The sequence below is a fragment of the Lactuca serriola genome, chromosome 3, assembly GCF_051521515.1.
Source record: "Lactuca serriola cultivar US96UC23 chromosome 3, Lser_US96UC23_V15, whole genome shotgun sequence".
Classification (NCBI taxonomy): Eukaryota; Viridiplantae; Streptophyta; class Magnoliopsida; order Asterales; family Asteraceae; genus Lactuca; species Lactuca serriola.
Window position 1 is genome coordinate 19030080 of NC_136410.1, and position 13915 is coordinate 19043994.

Here is a 13915-nt window from a genome sequence, read left to right on the forward strand (position 1 = left end):
TTTTTGTAATTGAAAATATTCAAACCTGACAAAATACCGAAAAACACTCGAAAGACGATAAACGAGATGTCGATGAAGATATTTCTTTAACGAATATAAAATGATGTTTTTATCTAATTTTATTTAGTATGTTTGATGAATGTAAAATAATATTATGTCTATTTTTATTAATTTTATATTTTAAATAAATATTTATTTGTTTTGAAATAAAATAATTATTTTTAATATTTCTAAATTTTTAGTGGAATAATAAAAAAAATCATAAACTATATTTTTTAAATAATCTTTTTGGAACGATAAGTTAATAAATACAAAAATTGATTTATATTAGATTGCTAATGGATGTGAAAAAATGAGTTGATTTGGTTTAATTTTATAGATTGAAGACATAAAAAAATTTAGTTTTTTTTTATTAAAAAGGTTTGGTTGGATTTTTGAAAGGAAATCTCCAAAAAAGTCCCGAAATTTTAGTCCAATTTATGAAAAAGTCTCAAACTAAATTTTGTTTATAGAAAAGCACAAACTACCGGCTAAAACTTCGAAAAAACCCTTTTTGGCCGGTTTCGTAGATTTAGCCGGTATTCTGTCCTTTTTCGTTAGTTTGCTTAAAATATTATGATTTTTTTTAAAATTACCAGCTAACCAAAATATTAGGACTTTTCTGAAAATTTCTATGGAATTAATGAATATTATTATTAACAAATCATTTATAAACATAACAAATATTTTTTATTATAAACAAAGGAAATACATTTGTTTCTAATTTCTAGGAATAGAATGGTCGACATGGTCTATTGTTTATTGACCACTTCAAACTCCTTATGTTCCTCCTATGTATCGTTATACAAGAGTTGATAGTATTTATTAATACACAATCAATAAGAATCTACTTTCTATTAGGTGTGACGCTATAGGATCACATGTTATTAAAAAATATCATTAAATAATAATTCTTGAATATATAGATCTTTCATTATGTTCATTAATGTAAATACCACATAAACCTCCATACATTATTCGGTAACAACCATCAAGTTACAAATATAGTGAAAAATAACTTTGAATGACAATTTAAATAGATAATCAGCCTACACTTTTTTTCCATATAAACTATCATTCACGATTCACTTTTTCACATTTGATAGATGTGTTTTAGCCTATGGTTGTTCCCGTGTGAGGTATGAATGTTGGGTGGTAGTTAGGTTAAACAACATAAGAAGCACACCAACATTAGAAGAACACTCACTGAGTACATCTCACCATCATACCCACAACGATGCATAAGAGGAACGTAGAGAGTTTGATGTGGTTAATAAGCAATAGAGGAGTACTTAGACCACCAATTTATTCATAGAAATTAGCAACAAGTGTATTTTCTTTTCATAATAAAAATATTTGTTATGTTTATAAATGATTTGTTAATAATAATATCCATTAATTCCATGGTAATTTTCAAAAAAGTCTCAATATTTTGGTTATGAGGTAGTTTCCGGAAAAGTCCCAAAATTTTAAGCAAACTAACGAAAAAAGACGGAATACCGACTAAATCTTCAAAACCGGCCAAAAAAGGTTTTTTTGAAGTTTTAACCGGTATTCTGTAAACAAAATTTAGTTTGGGATTTTATCATAAATTGGACTAAAATTTTAGGACTTTTTTTGGAGATTTCATGATTTTTGAATATACTGTTATTTTAAATTTTTATGATTTTATTTATTTGAAATATTTCATTAGTAAATTTATAACATTTAAATATTAACTACGTATTTTGCTTATATGTTTTTTTTTTCAATTTATAGTTTTTATAAGTTACACTTTATTTATAAATTAGTAATGGTTATTTTTAAAAGAAAATGAGGTCACCTCTAACATATTTTTCTGATAGGTGAATTTTTTTTCTATTTGCAATTCCAATCCATACGTGGGACCAAGGATCTACATGCCCCTGTGTTTTTCAAATTTTGTTTTTTCTTATTTATTCAACAAATGCTAAAATCGCAATCTTATCATAAGATATCACGTTATCAATTTTAGATTGTTTTGGGTAAGATCGAAAATAGGATTGTAACTAAGTTCATCGAATACAAACTTTAAAAATTCATTTTGAATTGTTTATTGTTAAATAGTTTAAAAATTCATTTTGAATTGTTTATTGTTAAATGGTGTATTGAAGATGTATTTTTTATATTTTCAACTGTTTATTGTTATTAATTGATGGATAGAAATGTAATTTTTATGTTTTAAATGACTCTTTAACTTTATGATCTTGATTCGATCTTAGAGTTACAATCTTGTAAAACAAAAACAATCTCAATTCTTCTTCTAATAATCAATTCAACCTTTGATCAAAAAGATATATTTTGATTATATTTCACATTCAACAAATGTAGTAATAAGCATCCCTTCTCCATCATCCGATGGAGAGAGGAACCTGATGATTAGCTTTTCAGGAAATTTCTAGACGTCTCTTCTTCTGATGATCAATCAAAAAGATATATTTTAGTGAAATCTTCTTCTGAAAATCAATTCAACCTTTGATCAAAAAGATATATTTCAGTGAAATCTTTTGGTTTCTTATTTTACTATCTTGAACTCCATCATATTCCTCTATTCGTATTCTCAGAGTACACTGAATGTACAGAAATGGCTAAAGAGTTTGCATTCCATTAACAGAGTTTCTCTATTACTACTAATTTTGGTCTACAACCTATTAATCTTGGTCTATTAATCAAGATTATGCCAGACATGTCGTTAATTGGGGATTTATTGGATTCAAATAGTTTGCATTCGATTGAACAAAAAGAGGAAAGGATCACTCGGTTAATGAAGTAAGTGAAAGAAAAAGCAAAAGAAATACAAATCAAGTCATTCACTCCAGTACTTCTCATCACCATCTTTAGCAATTTCGATACCATCGACATCAGAATCAGAATCAGCTGATTTCATCTTGAACTTCTTCACATCTTCCACACACGCACTCCTGAACAAGCCTATATCAACTGCCCCTGAAATCATGTGATATCCGCGTGACCTCAGATCCTCCGGCGTGTCGTGCGGCATTGCAAAACCAGAAAGATAAGCTCCACCACCACCACCACCTTTCCCCGTCTTCTTCAGCACTCCCTTCTCCGCCGTCTTCATCATCTCCTTTACTTTCTTATTCCCAGGGTCCCATAGATACCCCATACTCGCACTCAGATCCAACGGTCCCATCTGCACGCAGTCAACTCCATCAACACTTGCAATCTCATCAATCTTCTTCACTCCCTCTTCCGATTCCACCTGACACATGATCAGAAGCTCTTCTTCGTAATTGCTTAGATACCCATTGTCGATTCCGTAATCGGAGGCCCGAACGACTGTATGAGCAGAGCCACGGACTCCGTTTGGTGGGAACTTACAATAGGAGACTGCTTTTTTCGCCATTTTCTGGCTCTCAATCATGGGAAACATGATACCCTGAGGTCCAAGATCGAGAGCTTTCTTAGCCCATGCTGCGTCAGAGTCAGGTAAACGAAGGATCGCCGGTGTACGAGCTGCGGCGAGAGCATGGAGACACGAGAGAGCTTGAGAGATGCCGCCTGGACCGTGTTCCATGTCGACGACAACGAAGTCGTAGCCGGAGAGACCGGCGATCTCAGCAAGTGTAGGCGAGAAGGAGAGCAGGAAAAGACCGTACAAAGTCTCGCCATTTTTGAGCCGAGATTTGAGGGTTTGTGGGGCGGTTGTGGTAGATAAACTCTCGGAGATGGTGGTCGTAGTGGATCTGATCGGAGGACCGATTAACGTTTTCCTTTTGATGACAGAGCTCAGAGATTCAAAATTGGGGGACTTCGGAAGGTGTATTAGGGTTTTACAGGGGAAATGTTCTACGGATTTTCTTGCTAGGGTTTTGGTGTGAAGAGATGAAGTTGAGAAAGTAAGAGTCGCCATAGCTGAGTTTGATTAGAATAGCGACGTCAAGATTAGAGCACATCTGATTACATCTTCCTATATAGTGTCCACATGGCACGCGAAAGTCACGTGACACTGTACAACGTACTAGAGTCTAGAGCCATTTGGACATTTGGTTTGCCAGATTTCATGGAGTTCGGTCGGGATTGTATTCCAATAATAACGTAAGGAATTAAATTATGTTGAAACAAAAACCCATGAATTTTAACATATAGAATTCATTTTCTCCTGTTTCTTCAATTGTTAAAATACTTTTTTAACTCTAGAATTTCACAAGCTAACCATCTGTAACTCTGTTTCCCTTTTTTTGCTCACAAATTCCATTCCAATTCCAGCCAACCAAACAAATTCCATTCCGGTTTCTGCCAACCAAACCCATGATACCTTCTGATTGCAAATCCGGAATACACATTCCAATTCCTTCCAAAACATTGAACAAGACAAAATGCTTACTAATGAAATAAAAACATAAAACTTGAAAAAAGAACTCTGAATAAGCAACTGTTCCACCTGTCTCATACTTTGCATAACAATCTAATACACTTTGTGAAAAGATAAATAAAATTTTTTAATTGGAAAGCTGAAAATGGGGCGAATAAAGTAGAAGAAGATGCCATTTTTAGAGCTTTAAGCCACCTCTAGCCATGGCAAGTGCACCTTCATACGTATGATTCCCACCAATAAAGCCACTCATATGCACAAAAACACACCCCGGAATCCCAGATTCCTTGGAAAGATCATCATCTCTCAACCCTCTCCATTGAGCAGGAAGAGCCTTTCTGCTCTCAAAGCTATCAGGAGATTTTGCTACTGCCTGCACTCTCCAGCTTTTGCTCCTTTCATCCTGCCAGGTTTTAAATTTATTCCAGTTATCAGTACAAGAACATAATATTAATAATTTAAATTAAAAAATAAACATAACATATATTATATATATTATGAATGAATACCTGGTAAAGAACATATTTAACAGATGGTTCTGTCTTCAACTCCTGCTCAAGCTCATATAAATGAAGCTTCCACTGTCAACAATAAAAATCAAATCAAAATTTCTGGTTATCAACATTAAATCACTAACAAAAACAACAAAAAAAAAACTTACAGGGCAAAATCTATCCAAAACCATAATTTCTCCACTAGGATCAATACTGGTTCTTGCTGCAAGACATTCCATGACAATTGAGCGAGCTGGAAGCCATGATTTTACATGAAATCGAACACTCTGTGAACACCATAAATTAAATGTAAGCAAGTAGAAAAAATTTCTTCAATCCATACCAAAAGCAATAGTGTATATTAATTACTCACATCTAAGAACTCAGTGCCTGCGAGATTCATTGCCTTCTGAAAAGCTTGATTCTCTTTCTCAGAAGACTGATCAGGGTCAGTCCAGTCTAGATTGAATTTTCCAACCCTTGATGACAAGTGGGTGTTGTTCACGTATTTTGGAGGTTGATCAGTGTCATATTGATTGATTCCATTGTCAATTGCATCGATTGCCTGTAACAAATAGAAAATTCTTCAAGTTTTTGAGAAACTAGAAAACAAGATGTAACTCATCAATATAAAGTATAAACAATCACCTCCATGAAGCTTTTGTAAATGGCTAAATATAACCTCTGTACATCTGGGTGCCCTTCATCAACCTGAAGCTCTTTTGCAATTATTTCTGTTCCAAAATGCTACAAACGATAACAGCTTATCAGATCGCTAAAGCAAAAGAATTGGAATAAAATTACACATCGGTTTCAACTTTGAAGTCTACCTTATAAATAAGACCAGCACTACTAAGTTTAGTAGTAAACCCATGTCCAAAAACCTCAGCAAAACCCTTTTGGTGGTGGTCATAACGATCATGACTGGGATCGTAAACTCCACCAACATCAAGAACAGCATCAAGAGTCTCTAACATCTACAATCCGATAGAATATGTTCCACCAAGTCAAGTGTTTATGAAAAAAGAGAGAATTTTAACTTGCGCATTTCAACAAACAGTTGGTGTGCTACAACAAACCTGCGGATCTCTTGTTCGTACGATTTCGGCCCCGGAATACTTGTTGGTGAGGCGAATCATGAAGCAGCCCAGTGCTTCGTCACAGTGAAAGCTTCCATTGTGGGTGCCAACCCTTTTCAGAGGAGTGTAAGACGGCGAGTTTGCGGAGAAAGTAGCCGCGGCCATTATTGAGAAAGTGAAGTTTTTGTTAGCAATGAGAAGTCTAGTTGGAGCGAGTAATCTTGTAGCGACCGTAAACATGCCTAGGTCGTTTCAAAGAGGCAGCCCACGACTTTTATACGGGTTTATTCATTATTGATTTCTTCGGTTTCGCTTACGAATCGCCCACTGCCCTTTTGGGTCAACAATTGGTCGTTAATCTCCTCTTTACATTTTATTTCCTTATAAAATACATTTTGGGTCAGCTTTCTTCTAATGTTATTGTCAAAAATCAGATAAATCTCCAATAAAATCCTGAAATCTTGATGTCATTGATAAAAAGCCATGTCTTTATTTTAAAAAAAGTGAAACACCTTGTTGGCTTTAAAATACGCATCTTTTATAGATTTGTCTTTCAAGCTTCTTGCTTGCATTGTGATAGCTTTAGTGGTTGGCTAACTATTTTCTAGAAGCAAATATACTACATAATAACCATCCTATTTTTAACCAATTCATTTCTCAGTGACTATGAATTCCGTTAAAAAGAAAACCAAATGTGTGTGTGTTGGAGGGAGGAGGTTGCCCTAAACTTGTCAATCTTTGCATCCACACCATCAATCCACTTTTTTGTTTCTTTAAGTTTCTTTTAGTGTTAGTTATCCATTCTAGATTTTCTTGCAACTAGGTTACTAAAATGTATGTGCATTCATTGAGTACCTGCATCTATCGTAGCGGGCAATGATTCATTAGGGCCATTAGAATTGAGTTAATATCGAAACAAATATAACAACTTTTCTCTTCATAATGTCAAACACCAATTTCACGTGAACTTATTTTATAGTGAATAAGAGAATGCTATGATTAAAACATTTTATATAGTACTCAAATAGGGATGGTAGGTAAAAAAATAAATATTTTTAGTTGAAATGAAGGTAGTAGATGAAAAATAAATATTGTTCTAATTGTACTAAAATGGCACCTTTATTGACAATTTCACATTTTCACATATGGAAGTTTTCGGTTCGTAGATGTCATCTGCGAAATCCCTTTGTTCCACACATCTATCTAGAAGCAAGTGTAGTTCACCGGATCCATCAAATGGTCTTATTTGTCGGCAATGATCGTATGAGCATGCAGTTATGCTTCAGATGTTGCGACATAGAATAGATCAACCTAGTTCCCGTTCTTTTCTAGTTCACCTGCTTTATATTTCCGGCACACAAGGAATGACACAGTGGGAAGCAAGGCCGGCCCATTACATTGGCGAATTGGGCTTAGGCCCAGGGCAGCATGTTTATAAGGGCATCAAAATAGTCCTCTGTCTAATATATATAATAATAGCCCAAAAATTTAGCTCATATCTTTGTTATCTCTTATTAGTTTACGGATGAGAAAAAAAGTAGACGTGATGAATAATCATCCATCATACACTTAGAGAAACCAACCGTCGCCTCGTGCTTAGAAACTCATTTCGTACGCCTTGTTCTATGGGCGAAATCAATGCCTTCCTGGAATACCTCTCCCATAAATCAAAAGTAAGAACTGTTCTCTTTATTTTTCACTTCCATTCGATGAGTCCATAAATTGATTTTACGTAGCTTTGATTTCTCCCATCGAACATTAGTCCCATCGAATTGCTTTCTCTATCTTTCAAATCTCAATTTCTTAGTATAAGTTGACCCTTAGTCATGATATTAGCAGCAATTTCTTTAATTGTGTCCGATTTTAAGGTCTAATTTTGTCTAATCTAACACAACATAGCCGATTCAGAAGTTCTGATTTAGTGATTCACTGATTTGGGTGTGATTCATTTCTTCTTGGTTGTTTCAGAGAATCAGAAATTAGATTTAGGTGTGGTGAGTTCATTGTTCATTCGAAATCTATGTTCATTTAGGTTTGTTTAGAAATCCGATTACTTTTTTATTTATCTGAATTTCTCTATTTGATTACACGAAAAAAAGTGCAAGTCTCAAAGACTAGAGACTTATTCGAAATTTGTGTTTATTTAGTTTTTTTTTTTTTTTTTTTTTTTAAATCTGAATAATTTATTAGACTATATGGTATGGGACAATTTTTGGTCGCGTTATGGGTGAGGTGGCTGCCATAACGTCGTCTTAACACAATCAACACCACCCCTTCTTCTCGTTAAGGGGGTGTTATGTTATATCTAGTGGTAACGAAGATGAGATAAAACATTTACTTTCATTGGCTATTCCTTTATCCACCAATCAAAATTTTTTATTTTTTCTTCTCTCTCCTCTTAACACTATGTTATAACATGGAAACACCAACTCCACTTCTTGTTATAACATGTTGAAAAGTGAGGTGACAATATTTGGCTTCATAACACCGTTGTCCATACCCAATACTCTTATGTATTGACTTCTCATTTATTGGAATTTGAGTTTGTATTTTTTTTGTATCTAATTTCTTTATTGTTTTGGAAATCAGATTTGGGTTATTTCTCTATTGTTTTCTCCACGTTTGAGCTCCGAAATCGTATTTGTATCTGATTTCAATATTGTTTCAACAAGCAATCAAATTTGTGTATGTTGTTTCAAAAATCATATTTTAAGATTTTGGTGAGTTTAAATTTGATTATGTTTGTGTTCAATATTTTATGTACAAACATCATTTCTAATCTTTTTGTATTATTGTTTATGTGATGTGAAGAAGGAACTATATTTCTGATTTTGTTGCCTTCATAATTTAGATTTGGGTTTGGTTGTTTTAGAAATCAGATTTGGGTGAGTTTATATGATATTGTGTTTATTTAGGTTTGTTTCAAAATCGGATTTATTTCTTATGTACCTAATTTCTTAAAATGGATTATTGACGATGCTAGTTACAATGGCTTCCGTGAAAAGAAATTTTTCAAAATTGAAACTCTTGAAATCATATCTCCAAAGTACCATGACTCAAGAAAGATAGGAAAGATTGAATGGATTAGAAATTTTAAATATTGAAAGTGTTTTTTAAAAAATATTGAATATTGTAATATTAGAGATGTTTTCGCTTCAAAAAATGCACGCAAACATTGATTTAGGTGATTTTTGTAGGTTTTGTTTGTATTATTTGTTTGATTATAAGATTTAGTGTATTTTGATAATTTTTTATATATATAAGGGCACAAAATTATAATCTCACCCCGGGTAGTAAAAAACAACAGACCGGCCCTGGTGGGAAGGAAGGAGCAAGACATTTTTTTGCCTCTTGTCGAGAAGAGGGGGCGGTGTTCCCTTGACATGCCGCAATATTTGTCGTCTCACTCCTCAGAGCCTTATAAACTCTATCATTTATACGTAAAAACCCCTCTCGTCTTAACAGTTTCCATACAATCGTCTTCTTAAGAATAACGAAAAGTAGCGGGGGGTTTTGTTTGATGATGATAGTAAGTTTTCCCATCTATAAAAGTGAATGGTTATTATTTGAATGAAAAATTAAATATTCTTCTATAATTTATTCTTATTATCCTCATACCCACATTAAATGGTGACAAGTGGATTAAAATATTATAAATTTCATTAAATATGTCATTAAATATGACACATGTCAACCTTTGATATGGTAGGAAGATAACTATGAAGAAATTTTAGGAGGATATTTAATTTCTCTATCTGAAAATCTTATTTTTGTGTTTCTAAAACCTTTAACCTTCTTTGTAGGATGTCGCTCCCATATTAAAGTTGATCCTAACTTCCAATGAATCTTTGTTTGCAACCTTTTCTAAGGCATACACATAGTGTTGAATGATGCAAGACTTACCACATGAATTTTCGTGAATACGTGGCTTTTATCGAACAACTTATAAAAGAAATGTGTGGAAAATTTGCGTTATATTAAAAAATAAATGGTGTTGATTATGTAATTTTCTAGTAATTTTCTTTATATTAAGTTATAGCATAACTATAGAAATTAATAACTAATAAGTACACCTCATTCAATTCAATATATATATAAACAGATCATTTAATTTAATTCTTTAGAACCCAAACACGAAATGAATTTAGAACAATAAGAAAATAAAGCAACTCCTTTGCTCTGGTAAATGGTAATACATACCCCACAAACAGAGGGCAGCTATCCACAAAGCATGGCAACCACACCCATTCCCATTTTTGCTGCAGAAACTCCATTCCTCACGCGATTGAAACTGCTTTCACCGCCATTAATATCATCCTCATCCTCAAGGTATTCTCTGTTGATCGTGAACTGCAGAAGCCCCCTTAACATCAATGGAATTAGTGATCCGAAAAGCTCCAACTTCATTACCAATGGCGGTCAACTGAAGAACGTGATATCAGGTATAGCGGACCAGCAAATAGATGAATTGGTTAAAGCTACACAGAGAGTTGAATCGGCCAAAAAAGAGTTGGCCGAGGCCCAAGAGCAAGAAATTGAAGCCAGGAAGACGATGGAATACATGAATCAGCTTGAAACAAGGGATTTTGAGGTCCGTTTCTTCTTTATTTACCATAAAATTATGAGTTTTTATGGTAACAGAAATTAGGGTTTCCATTGAAGACGGTAGAAGCTGAGGATGGAACAACAACGATATACAAGAACAAAGAGAAGTTGGAATCCGTAAAAGCTGCATTGATTTCCGGCATTGTTGGGACATTGGCAAGCTTCCCCATTTCCCTAACTCATGTGACCAATTCCTACGAGCTTATTGTGTCAACTGCAATCACCATAAGCATCTGTGCATTGTATGGTGCAACATTCCGGTATGCTGTCCGAAGAGACTTGGATGATTTTCATCTTAAAATTGGAACGTGTGCAGCTTTTGGAATCGTCAAAGGTGTTTGAATTGAACAAATCATCATCAATCTTGTTGTTATACTTATAAGGATCATTTAAAGAAGGTTGAAAATTGAAAACTTGTCGTGTTGCAGGACTTGCTACATTGGATGGAAGGCTGTGTTTAGAACAAGAAGCTGGAAACGTGGTGTCAAATGCTTTGAATGGAGCAGTATGTGTTTCTGAGAATGTTTTGATTTTTATTTTTGCTGCTGCTGGTTTGGATATATGCTATAAGATTGGGATATTAAGTCCATTTCCAGTTGAATCCTCAGCTTCAAGAACTAAAATGTAATTAATTGCTTCTCTAGATTGACATTTGTACATCCACCTGCAAAATGGTTCGTGATAGTGTTTTTTATCCAAGACCATAGTATTTGACAATTAGGAACAATTTGTGTTATTGAGAATCTTTTAATTTTCCTTTATGTTGCTGCTGGTCTAGACATTAGAAAATGGAATGGAATGAAATAGAATGGAATGGAATGGAAGGAAGTGATTGGGAGAGAATCCCTTCCGATCAGTCCACAGTTGGGCAGATAGCCTCCAAGGGAAAAATACATAATCCTTTCTTTTTTCTTCCTTTCCTTCCCCTTCTTAAAAAAAAAAAAAACTCAATATCACATTTCATTTCCTTTATTTCCTTAAAGAAAACCCAAGAATACATTTCCTTCATTAACACCCTCTTCGATATGAGTCCTACAAAGCAATCAACATTCGAGCACTAGAACTCTATAGGCCAGAAAAGCATCAATAGACATCCTTCCTAATAGGCATCTCTCTTAATAGGCATTCTAGCGTGCAACCTTGCTTATATCCCTACGTTAACTTCTAGCATGCAAAACATATAACATAACATGTATGAGTATTCTGAGAATCATTTACTTGAGCTTGACTGATTGTACGTATCACACCTGTTTCTTTTGTAAAAATATTTTTAGAAATTTATTTTCTTTAAAAGATTATCGATTCCTCAGTTTGAGTTCAGACATACTCGAGAGTGTGTCCGAATCCCTCAAACCAGGACTCTGATATCAACTTGTAACGTCCCAAAATGACAATAAAAATTTTCATTTTAAACATCGAATCATACAACCAATTGTTCCAAAACCAAATAAAGTAAAGGTGTATTTTTAAAAAATCAGAGTATCTCAAAAGTAACCAATATGGAAAAGTAATCAAGGGATGCGGTGCAGTTAAGCCGAACCATTCCCTTTGAAGCTAGAACCTAAAAAATATTAAATCACAAACCGTAAGCACAAAGCTTAGTGAGTTCCCCAAAATACCAAATACCGCACATATCATGGGCCACCCCATGGTCTTGCATACAAATGTCATGGGCCATCCCTTGGTCTTTCATACCATTGTCATGGGCTGCCCCCATGGTCTTCCCTTGCAGTGTCTTGGCTACTCCAAGGTCTTACATACAAGTGTCATGGGCTACCCTTATAGTCTTTCATACAAATATCACGGACTATGTCGTGGTGGCCAGATATATATAAAAACTATATATATTCGGTTATTAGGTCAAATAGAGGGACTAAAAACCGATTTTTTGAAAAGGATTGCGACTAAAACCCTTTGGAAACCTTGGAGAAGATCTGGAATTGAATGGAGCTCAAGAGTTGAAGAGATATATAATTCTACATAGATCTAATTGGTTTGCTAAAATACTGATCTCTACTCTTATTTGCATGGATTTTGTGTGTTTTTCTGCCATTATGAGAGGCTAAAAACCTTATACTTCTGTTTGGTGAAGATAAACATAATCCTTATGTGTTGATTTCGATTTATGGATGATATATGTTGATTTTACTTGTGTTTGATAATTAAACTCTAACATGTTTTAGTTCTAGTTTTTATTGCTTATACATCAAGTTCTGCGTGATAGTTGATCATTCTAATTGCATGAATTTGTCACCTAATTGTTTATGATCATTAAATAATTAGAGTTAGGATTAGTCACATCTTAGATAAATTAATTAAAGCTAGTAACTTTAACTGTGTTAGAGAGTATAGTTAATCTTAATTTGTGCTTGGTTATTTAACTTGATCATAGGAGAGTAACTACTATCATTCATAGTCCAATTTGTGCTCGTTATCGATGTGATATTTAACTTGTGCTTGATCATTGCATGGTAATTCATAAATTGGTATGTCTGGATATTTGATCATAATAGGTAGTTAACAAATTGGTAATAAATATATTTAATACACTAGAAATCAACCATAAGAGAAGGGAAAATCGAAACCGAATAGAAGTACTTTTTAATCTTGAAGTAAATTTGTTTTTATTTGCTTACCTAGTTGGTAATTTGGTACTGATTTGAATTAAGTTCTTCTGATCTTGCAAAATCAGTAAAAACACTCAATTTAAGTTTGTTTTCTTAGTTTAATTAGAAGTAGTTATCTTAATTAATTAAATTTCGTTCTTTATGTTCGACACCTGACTTACCCAAACTATTTTATAACCCGACTAGGTACACTGTCTATAGGTGCATATATTAGTTAAGTTAGTTAAGTTATAAATTTAAAACAACTAGGTATTTTTGTGCGCATCAAAGTTTTGGCTCCGTTTTCGAGAATGACTTATTTGATTTTTAGTTTAATTGTTTTTAGTTATTCGATCATTTTTATGGGGTAAAAACCAAAAAAAGTTATTTTGCTGCATTTATTTTTCTGTCCGAGCAACAACCACGTCGTGGTCATCTTTGCCATGTCATGGTTACGTTTCAATCAATATTTAGTTTATTTATTTTCATTCGTTTTATACGTTTTGTTTTATTTTATTTTTTGTTTCAGTGATTTATGACCCGAAGATCAACACTCCAATAATTCCACCATTGAAAAATCCATATCAACTTTCCGCAAGAAGAAAGACAAGAAGGTCGACGAGTCTAGCAACACTTTTCAAGCTAAAAAATTCGAACTTTTTGAAAAGACTCCAAGCAAGAAGGAAGTAGGATGCAAGCCAGAAACATCTACTGAAGGAAATGATAGGATCTAGGTAA

At 33.7% G+C, this 13915-nt stretch overlaps 3 protein-coding genes across 3 annotated transcripts; 1 reads left to right on the top strand and 2 right to left on the bottom strand.

The window, feature by feature from the left end:
- Positions 1–2744: 2744 nt before the first annotated feature.
- On the bottom strand, positions 2745–3982 carry LOC145091601 (Phosphoenolpyruvate carboxylase family protein). Its single transcript, XM_079029354.1, has one exon. It carries the CDS (start codon positions 3929–3931, stop codon positions 2864–2866), a length of 1068 nt encoding a protein of 355 aa, XP_078885480.1. The 5' UTR covers positions 3932–3982; the 3' UTR covers positions 2745–2863.
- A 445-nt stretch (positions 3983–4427) lies between these two features.
- On the bottom strand, positions 4428–6316 carry LOC145091600 (uncharacterized). Its single transcript, XM_079029353.1, has 7 exons — positions 5967–6316; positions 5718–5864; positions 5536–5634; positions 5261–5452; positions 5055–5174; positions 4903–4974; positions 4428–4796 (listed from the first exon to the last, which is right to left on the bottom strand). The coding sequence occupies exons 1-7, from the start codon at positions 6204–6206 to the stop codon at positions 4572–4574; spliced, it is 1095 nt and encodes a 364-aa protein (XP_078885479.1). The 5' UTR covers positions 6207–6316; the 3' UTR covers positions 4428–4571.
- A 3803-nt stretch (positions 6317–10119) lies between these two features.
- LOC145091602 (uncharacterized) lies at positions 10120–11298 on the top strand. Its single transcript, XM_079029355.1, has 3 exons — positions 10120–10557; positions 10629–10905; positions 11000–11298. The coding sequence occupies exons 1-3, from the start codon at positions 10153–10155 to the stop codon at positions 11197–11199; spliced, it is 882 nt and encodes a 293-aa protein (XP_078885481.1). The 5' UTR covers positions 10120–10152; the 3' UTR covers positions 11200–11298.
- Positions 11299–13915: the final 2617 nt, after the last annotated feature.

Bases quoted from the DNA above. Each gene is read 5' to 3' on its own strand.
- LOC145091600 (XM_079029353.1), bottom strand. From the start codon at position 6,206: ATGTTTACGGTCGCTACAAGATTACTCGCTCCAACTAGACTTCTCATT. The intron at 5,453-5,535 runs GTGATTGTTTAT...TATTTGTTACAG, and splicing joins TTTACAAAAGCTTCATGGAG to GCAATCGATGCAATTGACAA. The intron at 4,797-4,902 runs GTATTCATTCAT...AAAACCTGGCAG, and splicing joins TTAAATATGTTCTTTACCAG to GATGAAAGGAGCAAAAGCTG.
- LOC145091602 (XM_079029355.1), top strand. From the start codon at position 10,153: ATGGTAATACATACCCCACAAACAGAGGGCAGCTATCCACAAAGCATG. The intron at 10,558-10,628 runs GTCCGTTTCTTC...TTTCCATTGAAG, and splicing joins TTGAAACAAGGGATTTTGAG to ACGGTAGAAGCTGAGGATGG. The intron at 10,906-10,999 runs GTGTTTGAATTG...GTCGTGTTGCAG, and splicing joins AGCTTTTGGAATCGTCAAAG to GACTTGCTACATTGGATGGA.
- LOC145091601 (XM_079029354.1), bottom strand. From the start codon at position 3,931: ATGGCGACTCTTACTTTCTCAACTTCATCTCTTCACACCAAAACCCTA.